The sequence below is a fragment of the Meriones unguiculatus genome, chromosome 9 (genome assembly GCF_030254825.1).
Source record: "Meriones unguiculatus strain TT.TT164.6M chromosome 9, Bangor_MerUng_6.1, whole genome shotgun sequence".
Lineage (NCBI taxonomy): Eukaryota > Metazoa > Chordata > Mammalia > Rodentia > Muridae > Meriones > Meriones unguiculatus.
In genome coordinates, this window is record NC_083357.1 from 63434341 (window position 1) to 63449346 (window position 15006).

A 15006-nucleotide genomic window follows, 5' to 3' on the forward strand; every position below is an offset into this window, starting at 1 on the left:
TACACACTGAACCCATTTATCCACACTAGGCAGGATGCACGACTTGTCCGGTCTTCCTGCCACCTCGACGCCGCAGTTAGGCCGGCCAAAGTCAGCGGACGAACGGTGCGAAGGTTTTTGAGAAACCCTCCCTAGGGCTCCATGACACAGCCACTGCTTTGAACCCCGGTTCGGATGCCATCTGGGGGCCTAAGGAGGTGAAAAACGAGGTCCACCCCCATCTCTACCGGGAGCCTGCGACTTGGGGAACTGCGTAAGGATGGCGGCCCCCGGCTTCGCCGCTCCTTTCACAACGGGAACCCCACCGAGAGATCCTTCCGCGCGGGGACCTACGTGGGTCGCCTGGGAGCGGAGCCGAGATTGCGGACCACGCCTCTTCCGGGAGACCCCGCGCATGCCGGAAGTGGGCGGGCCGGCCAGCTCAAAGCCCCGTCGTGACTGGTCCGAGCCGTAGTCGCTTTCCGCGGCGATGAGCGGGGACAACGCCCGCGGGGTAGGCATGAAGGCGTCCGTGGTGACCACGGCGGCGGCTGCTCCTGCGATGGAGCCGGGCCCTTCCGTGTCGCCGGGGCCTTCGCGCTCCTTCAAAGAGGAGCTGCTGTGCGCCGTGTGCTACGACCCGTTCCGCGACGCGGTGACGCTGCGCTGTGGCCACAACTTCTGCCGCCGGTGTGTGAGCAGCTGCTGGGAGGTGCAGACGACGCCCTCGTGCCCGGTGTGCAAGGAACGAGCGGCGCCCGGGGAGTTGCGCACCAACCACACGCTCAACAACCTGGTGGAGACCCTGCTGCGCGAGGAGGCCGAGGGCGCGCGCTGGACGGGTCGCCGGTCCCCGCGCCCCTGCCGTGCGCACCGCGCCCCGCTCACGCTCTTTTGCCTGGAGGACAAGGAGCTGCTGTGCTGTGCCTGCCAGGCCGACGCCCGGCACCAGGAGCATCGCGTGCAGCCCATCAAGGACACTGCGCAGGACTTTCGGGTGAGCGCCGCGCCTGCCCGCCCTGGGGACCCCCGGGGTTGCCCCTCCTTTCTTTCCCCTTCGCCCCTCCCTCTCCCCCTCCCCTCTTCCCTTTTCCCTGGCCTAGACACCATCTTGCCCGCCCGCGCGCGGTCCAGGCCCGTCCGAACAATGCTAGAGTGTGCCGTACGGTTGGTTTAGCAGAGAAGGCCAGGCTAGCTAGTGTTCTGAGGCCTTGAGCTTTTTCCCCAGCCCAGCGGGCCCCCGCGGCTTAGGAAAGGTCTATGGCGCCGGCCTGCTGCCTTACTCCGATTTCTCTTTTTGTAACATCTGGACTTCCAGTGACTATAATTAAACCGAGAGCAGCTGACACAGCAAAAGTAGCGGGGAAGGGTGGGTGTCGGTGCCGCAGGAGATCCAGCTAGGCCTTCGTACATTCCAGGCAAGGACTTTACCACGCAGCTGCTTCCCCAGCCTAGTTTTGATTTTGCGCCAACCGCTTAAATTAGCCATGCCAGCCTTGAACTTGCCTTCTGTTTGCCTCGGCCTTGTGAGTGGCCAAGACTTCAGGTCTGTGTCACCAGGCCCAGTGAAAAGTCTTTGTTCTAAAACAAGAAAAAAATTTTCTTAAGTAAACAAGGTCAGGCTTTTGGAAAACAATTTGAGCCACTTGCTTAGATGTGCATGCTTCATTGCTTTACAAAGCACTCAGACTGGCGTTTCAGCTGACTTTTTAAACGGGTTTCTGAAATGTCCGCGTTACTCTCTGGCGACTTGCTTTTCAAAGCTGTGAAACAGCTAAATTTGTTTCATAATACATGGGGTCAGGCCTACAGTTGGGAGGGCCGAGGTTAGCTGCCAGGAAGCCTGACATAGTGATGACGAGGAGGTACTGCAAGAGTTCATCTTCAGCGGGCTGCTCCCCAAGACGCCCCTTCTCCAGTTTATGAAACGTCTTTATAGAGAATCGGCCGGCGTCTTTGCATCTTCGCGTGGGGGCGGGGGTGTAGGCCGGATGCCATCTTCCTGCCTGTTCCTCATCACATTTTCTCAGCAGTGGTCCAAAGCAGTGCTTGTTCCCACTTCCGCTAGCAAAGTTCTAGGTCTCTGTTTGGCATAGCTGAAGTCGACAGCCTGAAGGCTTGGTGCTGGTTCGAATGAATTCCCCAGGGCTGGCAAAGGTACAGATTAGCTCCAGTAGAGTCCCCAGAATGGGGTAAAGCATCAGCTGAAGACAGCCTTCTGTTCTTGCTGGGTGCCTTGTACTGGGAGGTTCCAGGGACAGTGGGGACATGAGATCGATGGTAATAATAATTCCTACTCTCAGGGAGCTTATAGCAAAAATCTGAAGGATGTAGAGGCATTAACCAGGTGAAGGAGCCTAGGGGAGGTTTTTGCAAGAAGATGCAGCAGCATATAGAAGGTTCTAGAAGAGAGAAAGCTTAGATATGGAGGCCCACGTCTTATTCTCATTTTAGAATGGTGGTGTGAGGCCACTGGGTGCTTGGTGTGAATCTTAAAGAGCAGGGAGTGGGCTGGTCTGAAAGATCCCAGGAGTGCACGAGCTGTGCTCAGCCTGATGCAGTACGGCCTATTCAGACTCCTTTGTATGCTCCTTTGTATAATACCTAGACTGTTCTAGGTATTGTGGCTACTTGGCTCTATGAGACAGCCCCTCTTCTTACTTAATTTCATTTTGACACAACCTAGGGTCATCTCAGGGAATCTGAATTGAGGGGCTGACCAGAATAGATCAGCCAGTCTGAGAGATTGTCTAGTTTGGAGATCAGTGTGGGAGGGCCCATTACAGGTCCTGGCTAGTATAAGAAAGCTAACTGAGCATGAGCCTTGGAGCGAGCCGGAAAACAGCACACCTCCCTGATTTCCATAATTCTGCGTTCGTTCTCGCTTGATTTCCTGCCCTGACGATCCTCAGTGATTGAGTGTGACCTGGAAGTATAAGCTATAATAAACCGTTTCTAACTAGAGTTGCATTTTGATCGTCATGGCAACAGCAAACTAGAACACTTCTCCGGATTTGACATTTCAGAGGAGTTGGTGAGGCAGTTAGATAAGCAGGTTCTGTGTGGTTGGGTGCGGGTGTGGGTTGTTAAGGGAACAGGCATAATAGGAAGACTAGGTAAGGGTTGTGAGATTGTCATACTAAGCTTGGTCCCCTGGGGACCCTCCAGCATCCCAGAGATGGGTGCTTAGAAAGACCTTTTGGCCACCGTGTGATAATCCAGTGGCAACAGTCTTTGAGGATTTACTCTGTGCTAGATGCCCGGAAGTGTTCACAAAATTTGACATTCACAGAAACCTTGAAGCAGTATGGTGGTTAATCTTAACTGTGACAGTAAAGTACAACTCCTGGAGTGTCTGAAAGTGTTCCAAAAGGGAGACCCTGACCTGGTCAGTGAGTGAATCCTTTCACAGGGTCATCATCTGATGGCCTCTTTTGGATGTGGTAAATTAGGTGGGGCCCAAAAAGGAGTTTGTGGGAAGTGCCCTTGGGAGCTGTGTCTTGTATCCCCCTTTTTCTGCTTCTTGCCCACCTTTGCGCTGCCATCCCCAACCCTGTGATGGACCCAACTGATACTTCTGAAACTGAGCAAAATGAAGAACTCTTTCCTTTAGTTGTGATGTGGGTCACGGCCCAGCAAAAGCAATAAAGGCTGTGTGTGTTGGGTCTTCTGTCACTGCTGCCATGCAGACCCATTCGTGGACAGTCAGGGATGTTAATGAGCTGGGACTTCGTCCTAACATAGTGGGACCTGATGGAAGGGCCAACAACATTTTGGAACATGTCATAGCTGATCAAATCAGAGGGACGTTAGGAAGTCCTCAAGTACAGTGTTCTCAGGTTTGGATAGAGTACACAACTCTTCGGTGTGTGGGGGTGGGGATTTGGTGTATGTATGTGTTCTGGGCTGGGGTTGGCAGAGGTAGATGGTAGTCTTTCCTTGATCTCTTTGCCTTTACATTTTGACAACAGGACACACTAGATCTGGAACTCGTTGATTGAGCTGGATCTGTTGGCCATTGAACTCCAGGGATCTAGGGCTGTGGTTACAGGTGTGTGGATGCTGGGGATCAGAACTGAGGTTCTTGTATCCCCACCCCAGGACCCTTGGCCACAGGTCCCTGGAAGACAAAGGGAACAGAGGTGTGGGGTGGGGCCTAGGGTTCAGAAGGCCAGGAGTAGGATGGAAATGACCTTCTGGGATCAGCTTGAGTGAGGCTGCTTAACTTTATTCAGGGTAAACAAAGGCTGTGTTGTTCTTGAGGAATGGTTGGAGGGTTCCCAGGGTAGATGGGCACCATTGGCTGCAGCTTGAAGTGCCAGGAATGCTTTATTTGCAATTGACAACATGGTCCTATCATATAAAGGGGTACCTAATTACCTTGTGGGTAGCAGCGGGGAGAACATTTTTTGCAGGGAACTATGTCAAAGGTCATATTCCAGATGTGGTTAGAGACATCTGTGCCTAGGGACACTCTGCAGATGAGTGCAGGCAGAGAAGAAAAAGCCCCACTGACAAAAGGGAGTCCTCCATTTATTGCTAAGTTCAGGCCTTTCTGGTCATGGTGGACTACAACCTTAGCAGCAGGGTTTCCCAACAGACATCCACTTTACTGGCCGACTCCTCTCCACGCCCCAGATTTCCTCTCAAAGAAAAACTATCCTAGGAATATGGCTTAGCTATGCTATGCCTATGTGCATATGGACAAAGTTCCTTGTACAAGCAGTAACCAAAAGAATTTGACCAACTGTCTCAGGAAAACTGAGACCAATGTAATTCTGGCTGGGAGATTAGTTTTGGGGTTTTTACATTGTGGAAATTAAATCCATGTCCTTGACAAAGATCTGTTATATGACTTCTTCTTTTGTTTTCTTTTGAGCAACAACCTAGTTAGCCATCCAGATACAGGTTCATACACTTGGAGAGAACAGGGTCCTTTCCCTGTGCACTTCAGAGTCCCTTCTCAAAAATGTACTGTAATATACTTATCTGATAAGAGCTAATGTCATGATGATTAAGTGACGCATAGTTTGTTGATTAGTGCTGACTCAAAGTAAATGACAGTAGCCATTTGTAATTAATATTAGGATTGTTACTGGTAGATTTTTCTGAAGGAGTCTATAGCACGTTCATGGAATGTGGAAAGAAAAAGATAAAAATGGAGAGAAATTAATAGGCCTTGGATACAAAAAGCAGAAGGAACCCAACTTCTGCTTCTCAGAATTCCATCTTAGCAGCAACAATTAAAAATTTAAAAGCATTGAAAGGATAGAGATATGCATCAGTAGCTGCCCTTGTAGCGCAACTGAGTTCTGGTTCCCAGTACCTGCATGGCAACTACAACAATCTGTAACTCCAGTTCCAAGGGATCTGACATCTTCTGCCAGCCACTGGGCACCAGGCATACATGCAGTTCACAGACACACGTACAGACAAAACCCCCCACACATAAAATAGAAATCTCAGAAAGAAAGCATTGACACTGTCAAATGTTTGAGCACCTTTCTTAAACTAATATTGTGTATGTTTGTGTTAATTAGAATAAAGTGGTTTTATTTTTAAAAATTAAGCAGGACGCTAGGGAGATGGCTCAGTGGGTAGGTGTTTGCCTCAAGTTTAAATCCCCAGAACCCACATAAAAAGTGAGACCACATGATTATCTGAACTTTATCTCTGTTGGGGGCCAGAAATAGAGAGATCCTTAGGATTTTCTGGCACTGGCCTAGCCTTAGATTCAGTGAGAGACTTTGTCTCGAGACTACGGTAGACAATATTTAGGAGACATTGAGGAAGAGTCAGATGATCAGTGAATTTGCAGTGAGCCTGTCTCCTGACATCACCTTCATGTCTTCACCCCATCCATTTTGGAATGTCAGAGTGACCCCCATGCCTCACCAACATGACTGCCTAAACATGAACTGAATGGGGCAACAGCAATGGAGACTCCAAATGGATGGAGGAAAGACACGAAGCCTCAACCCCATACAAAAACTACAGGCAACCAATGCAGGTGGGGATGGGAGTAATTCTTCCTGAGGAAAGAGCGCACCAGTGTTCACTCATGAAAAACACAGCCACAAACACAGACTGAGCAGGTTTATTTAGGAATGTTACATTTATATAAATAATAAATGCATGGGGTAACAAAAAGACTATGAATCTGAAGGCAAGCAAGAAAGGTTTGGAGAGAAGAAAGGGAAGTGGGGGAGATGATAACTATAATCTTGAAAATAGAAGAAAAAAATGACAGATTGTTGTAGGGAGTGATCCGTTGGGACACTACCTATTTTCCCAGCCTTCAAGAGCATGTGGGCGTACCCCTGCCACCGCATACATCTGTACCCTCAAAAGAAGAACACTTGAAAATATTAAAAGTAGGAAGGACTACTTGGGTGTGATTGCCTATGCCTGTGACCTTACCACTTGGCAGAAGGATCACTGTGAGTTCTGGACAGCTTGGTTGCACAGTGAGTTTAGCCCAGCCTGTGCTCTGGAGTAAGACCTTGTGTCAGGAAATAAAACAAATGGGGAAAAAAAGGCATGAGTTTGCTAATGGAGGTGTTTCCTGGGGTCCCAGAAACAGTAAAGAAGAAGCTGGGTTGTGGAGGCATGTTTAAGTGAAACCTCATTTGAATATTTTGCCTCTTAGGAAATGACTGGAACCATCCACATTGTCAACCCTTTTCATAGTGGCCGTAGACAAGCCCAGTTTGGAAAATTCCAGAGCGAGATGGCCATGCCGTCTTGATGGTATCCTCACAGCTTTGGGGTTCCAGGAGCAGCTGTAAGCAGCGCTGTCTGTTCTTTGCTATACTGTGACCAGCTGGGCAGAGATCCGTGTAGGCAAAAAATTAGTGTGTAATTCAAATGCTGATTTCTGTACCCCTCATACCTTGTTGCAGTCCTTGTTCTGAGAATCTCCTGTCTCAATGTTGTGTAAACACTGCTCCCAAATTGTCCTCTCATATGCTAATAAAGCAGCTTACAGCCCATACTTTAGTGGGGGGGGGCTGTACTTCCTGCTAGCCATGGAAGCGGAGTTAGAAGAGGAAGTAAGGGATTCAGCCACAGGCAGAGGTCCAAGAGACATCAAGAGAGGAGCTGGAGCAAGAAAAGCTACAAAGTGTAAGATCTTTGAGATGTATGCTGGGAGAAAAGCAGATAACCTTTTGGGGTTAAAAATAGATTAATAACTGTTCAGTTCTTGTGCTGTGAAACTTGTTAAAATAATAGAGTCTCAATTATTTGTGTGATAGCCAAGTTAAGAGAGAAACTGTGAAACAAACACAATTTTTATAAAAATAACACCTTAACAGGTCCATCTCCAGAACCCCTGAGCCTTGTTCCCCACCTGTACCAGGTGCCTTCCAAAGTAGGAAACGTGCAGTTCAAGGTTGAGGCTATGCTGAGCTTCCAGCTGTGCCCACAGCACTTGGAACATACTGGTTTCCCTGGCTCGTGATTGGACTCCACAGTGAGCGGGTGTGCTGGTTTCACTGCCTGGCCCCCAGTGCTAACTTGTGTCTGTGTTTCCTACATTAGGCCAAGTGCAAGAACATGGAGCATGTGCTGCGAGAGAAAGCCAAGTCTTTCTGGGCCCTGAGACGCACCTATGAGGCCATCGCCAAGCACAATGAGGTGAGTGGGTGCTGGGCCAGGTAGGAAGTATGGGAGGACTGAGGTGAGGGAGGATGAGTCCCTGGCTTTGGCCAGCTCAGACCTGGCCTCAGCTGGGGTTTCATGGGTATCAGTGGGGCTGCTCTGACACTGGTGAAGGGCATGGCCAGGACAGTAGGCACAGGAGTGGACCAAGAAGCTGCCACCATCATCTGCGCTGAGGTAAAGATAACTTCTGTCACACATCTCCAGCTCACAGTCAAAGCAGTGGTGACCTAGGGCTCGTTAGAGATCACGCCATCCCTCCAACCCCTGTACACTCATCAGCTATCCTGTCTGATCTCCAGAATGCACCGTGTCTGTCAGTATCCCCACTCCACAGGTGAAACTCACCTGGCCTTCTGCCTCTCACTTAGACACATTCAAGGCCTTGGGCTTTGAAGGCAGATAACTTGTAGAAATTTATCATTCGCTTCTGTTTTAGGACTTCTGGGGCACCTGAAAAAGAGAACGCTGATGGGGGAGGATAGGCTGCCATTTATATGCAGTAATTGCATCTTTGAAATTATCAAACAACTGTTCATGTCCCCATTTGAGTCTGGACTTGTAGAGGTACCCTGATCTTTACCTTTAAGGTTCCTCATATCACACCTAGAGTGTTGAGTTGCTGTGCTGAAAGTGGTCCCCAGCTAAGGGCAACCTGAACCCCCACGCACACCTGACCTTGCTGGCTTCTCCCTGGGGTGCAGGTGCAGACAACTTGGCTGGAGGGCCGCATCCGGGATGAGTTTGACAAGCTCCGAGATTTCCTGAGGGTGGAGGAACAGGCCACCCTGGATGCCATGAAGGAAGAGAGCAGAAAGAAGCACCTGCTGGCTGAGGAGAAGATGAAACAGCTGGCAGAGCAGACCGAGGCGCTGGCTCGTGAGATTGAGCGTCTGCAGATGGAGATGAAGGAAGATGACATGACCTTCCTCATGGTAAGAGGCCCAGCCTCTGAACTGAGGGTGGGTCAGGGTCAGGGGCCAGAAGCTCAGACCACTGGCCCCATCTAGCAGTCTTCTGTGATGGAGGAGGACCTCACTGGCATGGTTTGTGCCAGAGCACAGCTTGGCAACTGGATATCCTTCCATCCCCACCGCCACCCTTTACTAGCTCTTGCTGCTTTTTGGTTGGTGGTTGCTTGGTTCTCTCCCTACCCCTAAATGAAATTTTGTAATAATTTAAACTTTAAAAATATATTACATTTTTTATTTATTTATTGTAGATAGGTGAGTTAGTTAGGGTTTCTATTGCAATGAGAGACACCATGACCATGGCAACTCTTATAAAGGAAAACATCCAGTTGGGGCTAGCTTATAGTTCAGAGCTTTAGTTCCTTGCCTTTGTGGCAGGAAGCAGGCCAGCGCACAGACATAGTGCTGGAGAGGTAGCTGAGAGTTCTCTGTCTGCATCTACAGGCAGCGGAGAGAGAGTAAACAAGTGGGTCTGACTTGAACTTCTGAAACCTCAAAGCCTAGCCCCTGTGACACACTTCCTCCAGCATGCCACTCCTACTCCAACATGGCCACACCTGCAATGATGCCCCTCCCAGTGGGCCTATGGGCGTCATTTTCATTTAAACCACCACTCTGGTCCACGTTGCAAAGCCTGTGTGGAAGTCAAAGAACAGTTTATGGCAGTCAGTCTTTAGTATGTGGGTCCCAGAGTTAGGCTTGACAGAAAGCGCCTTAACCTTCTGAGCCATTTAGCTGCTGGTCCCTGTTTTTTTGTCTTTTTTGGTTTTTTATCTTGGTATTCTTTTTCTCCCCTCCCTGTCTCTCCCAGTCTTTCCCCACCTCCCTCACTCCCTCCCTCTGTTTGTGATGCTGGATACATAGCCTTGGCTTTGTAATGGGAATGTGCCAGGCTGTACTCTTACTGAAGCACATGCCCAACCCTTTATCCTTTATCTTTTCTTTTTTTGTGGTGTGTTTTTTTGAGGAGGAGGGTTCTGTGGAGAAGGTACGGGGCCTTGGTCTGTTCCGTTTTATCTTCTCGCAGTATAAGTCTTAGCTCTTAAATAAGACCTAATTTTTTGTTTTTTAATCTCACAAGGCAGAGGCTTCTTTGCTGTGTTGCTGTTTGGTTATACCTACATCATTTGCTGAGAAGATAGTTTGTTTTATCAATTGACCTTGGTCCCCTGTAGAAACTCAGACATTATCTAGATAGTCAGTTCTATCCTCATTGGACCATCATGTCCATCACTGTAGCTTTTGTAGCAAGTTTGAAATTGGGGAGTATGAGTCCTCCAACGTGGTTGTTTTTCAGAGTTGCCTTTGCTATTCATCGCTTCCTAAAACTCCATATGAACTTGAGGGTCATTTCTACATTGTAGCAAAGGTGGCCCTGAGCTTCCTATATACTGAGCAAGGTCTCTCACTGTTGCATCCTCACCCTGGCACCTGGGACAAGGGTGACACCGAATCTCGAGATCCTCATGGGGTGTATGACAGCGGAGTCATGTCAGGTCTGCTCATCCTTGAATGTGGGGCACCTGACAACTGCTGGTCAGAAATGTCCTATATTTCTTAGTGGCCTTCTCTTAATCTGTGTCTATGCTTTTTTTTTTTTTCCCCAGAAACACAAGAGCCGAAAACGCCGGTAAGTTACCAGACCTGATGGGGTAGGGTGGGGGTGAGCAGACAGAAAGTCAGGGCTATACTCTCCAGTGGCTGAAGGCTGGACAGGTATTGCTTCCAGCTGGGTGCATTCCAGAGGGAGTGGGAGAGGCCAGCCAAGGGAGCTCTTTACAGGCGTTTCAGTTCTGGTTGGCATGGAGACAGAGTTGTTTTGGAACATAGAGGGTCGATACTCTCCATGGGGATTTACAGCACCGAACACATACCTCCGTGTTTCTCAGTCATCAGCAGGCTCAGTTTTTGGCCAGCTTCCTGCCTCTGAGAGCCTTGGCATACACTGCTGTGGTGGATGCTTGTTGGGCTTTTCCAGGATGGGTAAGGAAGAGTGTGTCCTGCCTGAAGATGGGAGTATGTGCTCCGGGCTGTGATGAGTTCCCAGTTTGCAGGCACTGGGCAAAGGTCAGAGCACCGTTAGGGCCCTTCCAGCTTGGACCACATGACTTTAAGTGTGATTTCTATGCCTGAGAATGGCAGCTAAGGTTGGAGAACCTCCCAGTTGTTCAGGGTTGAGACTTCTTCCTGCTGAACCCTGAAGGGCTGTGGCAGCCCAGTGGCTTCTGGCCCCATCCAGGTTTGCCTTGGGACAGACAGCCAGGAAGCTTAGGTCTGAAGGAAGGGAACAAGTCCTGTTGCCTATTTGTAGTAAACTTGGCCAGGGGACCCTGGCCCCAGCCCCATCTGATGCCCAGTCTTCCTTTCCCAGGCTCTTTTGTACCGTGGAGCCCGCTCCTCTCCAGCCTGGCCTGCTTATGGATGCATGCAAGTATCTGGAGTCCCTGCAGTACCGTGTCTGGAAGAAGATGCTTGGGTCTGTTGAGTCTGGTAAGGACCTGCTGGAAGATGCTCCAGGCAAATGCAGACTGTTCTGTGCTGCAGAAATCCGGCCAAGCTTCTCACCTGGTCTCCCTGCAAGCCCTCCCAGGCAGGCCCAAGGCCGCTGGTCCTCCCTGTTCTGCCCTACTTGACAGAGGCTAACACTCTTTCTGTATTCATAACCAGCATTCATGATGGAAGACCCACTTCAGGTCACCTTCCCCAAGGTCACTCCAACTCTCTCCTGCCAGTGTGCCCTGGTTTTATACCCAGAAATGGCAGTGGCCCAGGGGAATGTTACTTGATCTTCTTAGGTGTCGTGGGAGTGTGTGAACCTTCCAGCTTCCTAGTCCCTGCCTGTGTTAGTCTCCCCTGGCTACTGTAACAGAGGACCACAAATTGGCTTAAATGACCAAATGCTGTTCCCACCATTTTGGAGGCTAAAACCTCTTTGCCAAGAAATGTGTAAAACCATGTCCCTCAGACATAGATTCTGGTATTTGCTGGCATTGCTTGGGTACCCTTGGCTTGTGACTGCCAAACTGGCCTCTGCCTTGGTTGGTCATGTGACGTTTCTCTCCCACATGTCTCTGTATCTAATCCATTTCTAAATAAGGTTACATCCCGAGGTACTGGGGCTTGGGTCTTACATGTAGCTTTTCCCGGGGAAGGTAGTGGAGTAGTTTGACCCATATTACCCCAGCAGTCCACGGCAGCTCCCTGCATGCACTGGGGCAGGTGGGACCTCAGCCAGCCTGGCAGAAGAGGTATGTCCAGTTTGCTGACTCTCTCCTTCTTTCTCTGTCCCTAGTGCCCTTCAGCTTGGATCCCAATACAGCTGCCGGCTGGCTCAAAGTGGCTGATGACCTCACGAGTGTCATCAACCATGGCTACCGTGTGCAGGTGGAGAATCCAGAGCGCTTCTCCTCAGCACCCTGCCTGCTGGGCTCTCAAGTTTTCTCGAAGGGCTCCCACTCTTGGGAGGTGGATGTGGGTGGCCTGCCGAGCTGGCGAGTGGGTGTGGTGCGGGTGCAGGCCCACGCGCAGGCGCAGGCTCAGGCTGATGTCGGTGGTGAAGGCCACTCACACAGCTGCTACCATGACACACGCTCGGGCTTCTGGTACCTGTGCCGCACGCAGGGTGTGGATGGAGACCACTGCATGACTTCAGACACAGCCACAGCCCCTCTGGTGCAGGCTATGCCGCGCCGCCTGCGTGTGGAGCTGGAGTGTGAGGAGGGTGAGCTGTCCTTCTATGACTCGGAGCGCCACTGCCACCTGTACACCTTCCATGCCCACTTCGGGGAGGTGAGGCCCTACTTCTACCTGGGGGCCTCTCGGGGCGATGGTCCCCCAGAGCCTATGCGCATCTGCCACCTGCGTGTCTCCATCAAGGAAGAGCTGGACATCTGAGCTGCTGGAGTCTGCTGGACACTGGGCTGCGGGCCTGTTCTGTCCCAGAATCTTTCTGTAGCCCACCACTGACACTCACGCAGCGTCCTCCATCCTGTCTTACCTTTTCTGTAGCTCCAAGTCCTCCTATGCCTCTGGCTTTGTTTTTTGGTCCTTTTTCTGCCCAAAGTTAAGAGCCACCCAGGAGATGTTTGGCTGAGCCTCGGCTCTGTCTAGAGTCAAGGCACCTTCAGGATATGGGTTTCCTGTTTTCCTTTGTCCTGGAATTGCTGGTGATAATGTTTTCTTGTAGGATGGACATTATAATATAGTTGTAACTATTTTTAGAGACTTTTAGGCCAGCCTATCAGGAGATGCCTCTTGTTGAGTCATTTTGTTGTTTATGTTTCCCAGAAGAGGGCCTTGTTAGGCCATACAGGGAAGCCCTAGGATTAGTTGAGATAGGAGTGGGCAAAGCCTTTACCCAGACTCTCCTATCCCAGTGGGACAAGCAAGGGATTGGCTGGCCTAACTGAGCAGCATGTCTTTGGCAGTTGGTCTGACGCCCCAAGAGTTCCCCAGTTATTCCAGCACTGACTAGAAACTAGGGTGTGGGGTGCTCTGGAATACAGCTCAGAGTTAGTGGGTGTCACAGAAAAAGCAGTCTAGGGCTTTCGTTAGTGGCTAAGGATTGGCAAGTTTCAAGTCTGTGGCAAAGAGGCCAAAGCAGCAGAATGCAGTGAGTGAGAAGATGGCTGGGCTCAGGCAGGAGCCCAAGCTCTGCTTCTCATTCTGAAGGAAAGCTTCCTGTTGGCATGGCATTGGCCCTGCTTGGTCAATTCATGCTTTGAAAGTTTCCTCTGACTCCGTCCAAAGGTTCTAGAATAGTTTTTTAAAAAAGTTTTTGCCCCTTCTCTGGGCTTCTTTTTCCACTTCTGTGAATTGACAGTAGTCCTTGAAAGTCACAAGAAGTTACAAGAAGGGGCCTCACAGGGTATGCTGTGTCAGCCAGAACTGTTGGTCCGGGAGGCCCCAGGTTGGAACCTGGCATCCTGGGACGGGAGAGCCCCTCCCTTGCTGCCCTCGTCCTCATTGGCCTCAGCCCACTTGTTTTTGTTCTGTTTGCCAGGTTTTACCCTTTGTGTACGCCTCCACCTTTTCTTTCTCAGTCATGCCTATAGATGGAGCTGACTGCCAGCTAGCCAAGTCCCAAGTGCATTGTCATAATCAGGGACACATTACTGAGCTGGGACCTGGCATCCCAATTTCAGCCTGCACCCCTCATTACATAAGATTGTTGTTTTAAATCATGCCACTTGCCCACTAATTACATATAAATGGGTCATATGCATTGATTATCTAGCAAGTGAGGACATGAAAGGAACACTGGTGCAGGCCAGGCTGGGAGCGGGGACAGTGTTGGCAAGCCAGCATGGGTCAGATGGTTGGGCACCATGGTTTCCAAGCAGGTGCAAAAGGCTATGCCCGGTGTGGCATGTTCAGATTCTCTGTAAGAAACTTTTAAAATATTTTTTATTTTCATCTTAATTCTTTTTAAATAGGGTCATTTCAATGACCTAGATTCTTTTAGGAAAATTTTACTTAACTCACAATTGCTATGTTTCTTTCATTGCTTTTGTAAACACAAATTCCTGTTGTAACTTGTACCTGACTCGCTCCTTCCCACTGTAAGATTTCATTGTGTGCAGTGAATGTACTGTTTAATTTGTTAGTTGATGGAAATTTGGCTTGTTGCAGCTTCTTTTTAGCTATTCTGAGTACTGCTGCTATGAAATTTGTGTGCAAGTTTTGTGTGGACTCTTCTTTTTTGATTGTCATATACCTTGCAGTCTCTTTTCCAGGTCATATGATAATTATTTTAAACCCTTTGGGGACTGGCCAAGCTGTTTCTAAGAATGTACTGCTGCTACTCCTACTGGCAGCAGGTGAGGCTGGGCTGTAATGCATTCTTGTCAGCACTGTCTGCCCTCTGATGGCCATCCTGGCAAGGATGGAGCGTGTCTCATGTGGCCTTAGTTGCCCTCGCTGACAGCTGATAGTGGAGCATCTTTTCTCATGTTTGCTGTGTATCTGCCTCAGAGACTTCAGAGTCCTTGCCCATTGGGTTGTGTGTCCTTTTATTATGAAGTTTTACAAGTTCATTATGCATTCTAGATAAAAGTTCCTTTGTCAGATAAATGACTTATAAAAACTTTCCTCCTAATTCATTGAATTGTCTTTTTATTGCCTTTTTTTTTTTAATTGGATAGAGATGGGTCAGAGGTTAAGAGCACTTGCTGCTCTTCCAGGAATGAGAAGTCAATTCCCAGCACCTCTGTTGGGTGCCTCACAACCACTTGTAATTCCAGATCTAGGGGATTTGACTCTGGTACCTGCATGCATGTGTGCCTGTACCCCCATACAGAAGCATAAATAAGTAATTTTTAAAATGTATTTATATGCATATTTCTGTGTGTATGTGTATAGAGGCCAGAAGAGGGTAGCCAGTCCCCTGGAGCTG

The 15006-nt window shown here is 49.5% G+C and overlaps 1 protein-coding gene across 2 annotated transcripts; it reads left to right on the forward strand.

Moving 5' to 3' along the window:
* The first annotated feature begins 413 nt into the window (after positions 1–413).
* On the forward strand, positions 414–14713 carry Trim35 (tripartite motif containing 35). Of its 2 annotated transcripts, XM_021654638.2 has the most exons (6): positions 418–976; positions 7522–7617; positions 8346–8576; positions 10220–10242; positions 10984–11102; positions 11905–14713. In XM_021654638.2, the coding sequence occupies exons 1-6, from the start codon at positions 470–472 to the stop codon at positions 12504–12506; spliced, it is 1578 nt and encodes a 525-aa protein (XP_021510313.1). In that variant the 5' UTR covers positions 418–469; the 3' UTR covers positions 12507–14713. The 2 variants fall into 2 exon arrangements, with proteins under 2 accessions (XP_060247343.1, XP_021510313.1); XM_060391360.1 differs by lacking the exons at positions 10220–10242; positions 11905–14713 and having other exon boundaries at positions 414–976; positions 10984–11101.
* The last annotated feature ends 293 nt before the right edge of the window (positions 14714–15006 follow it).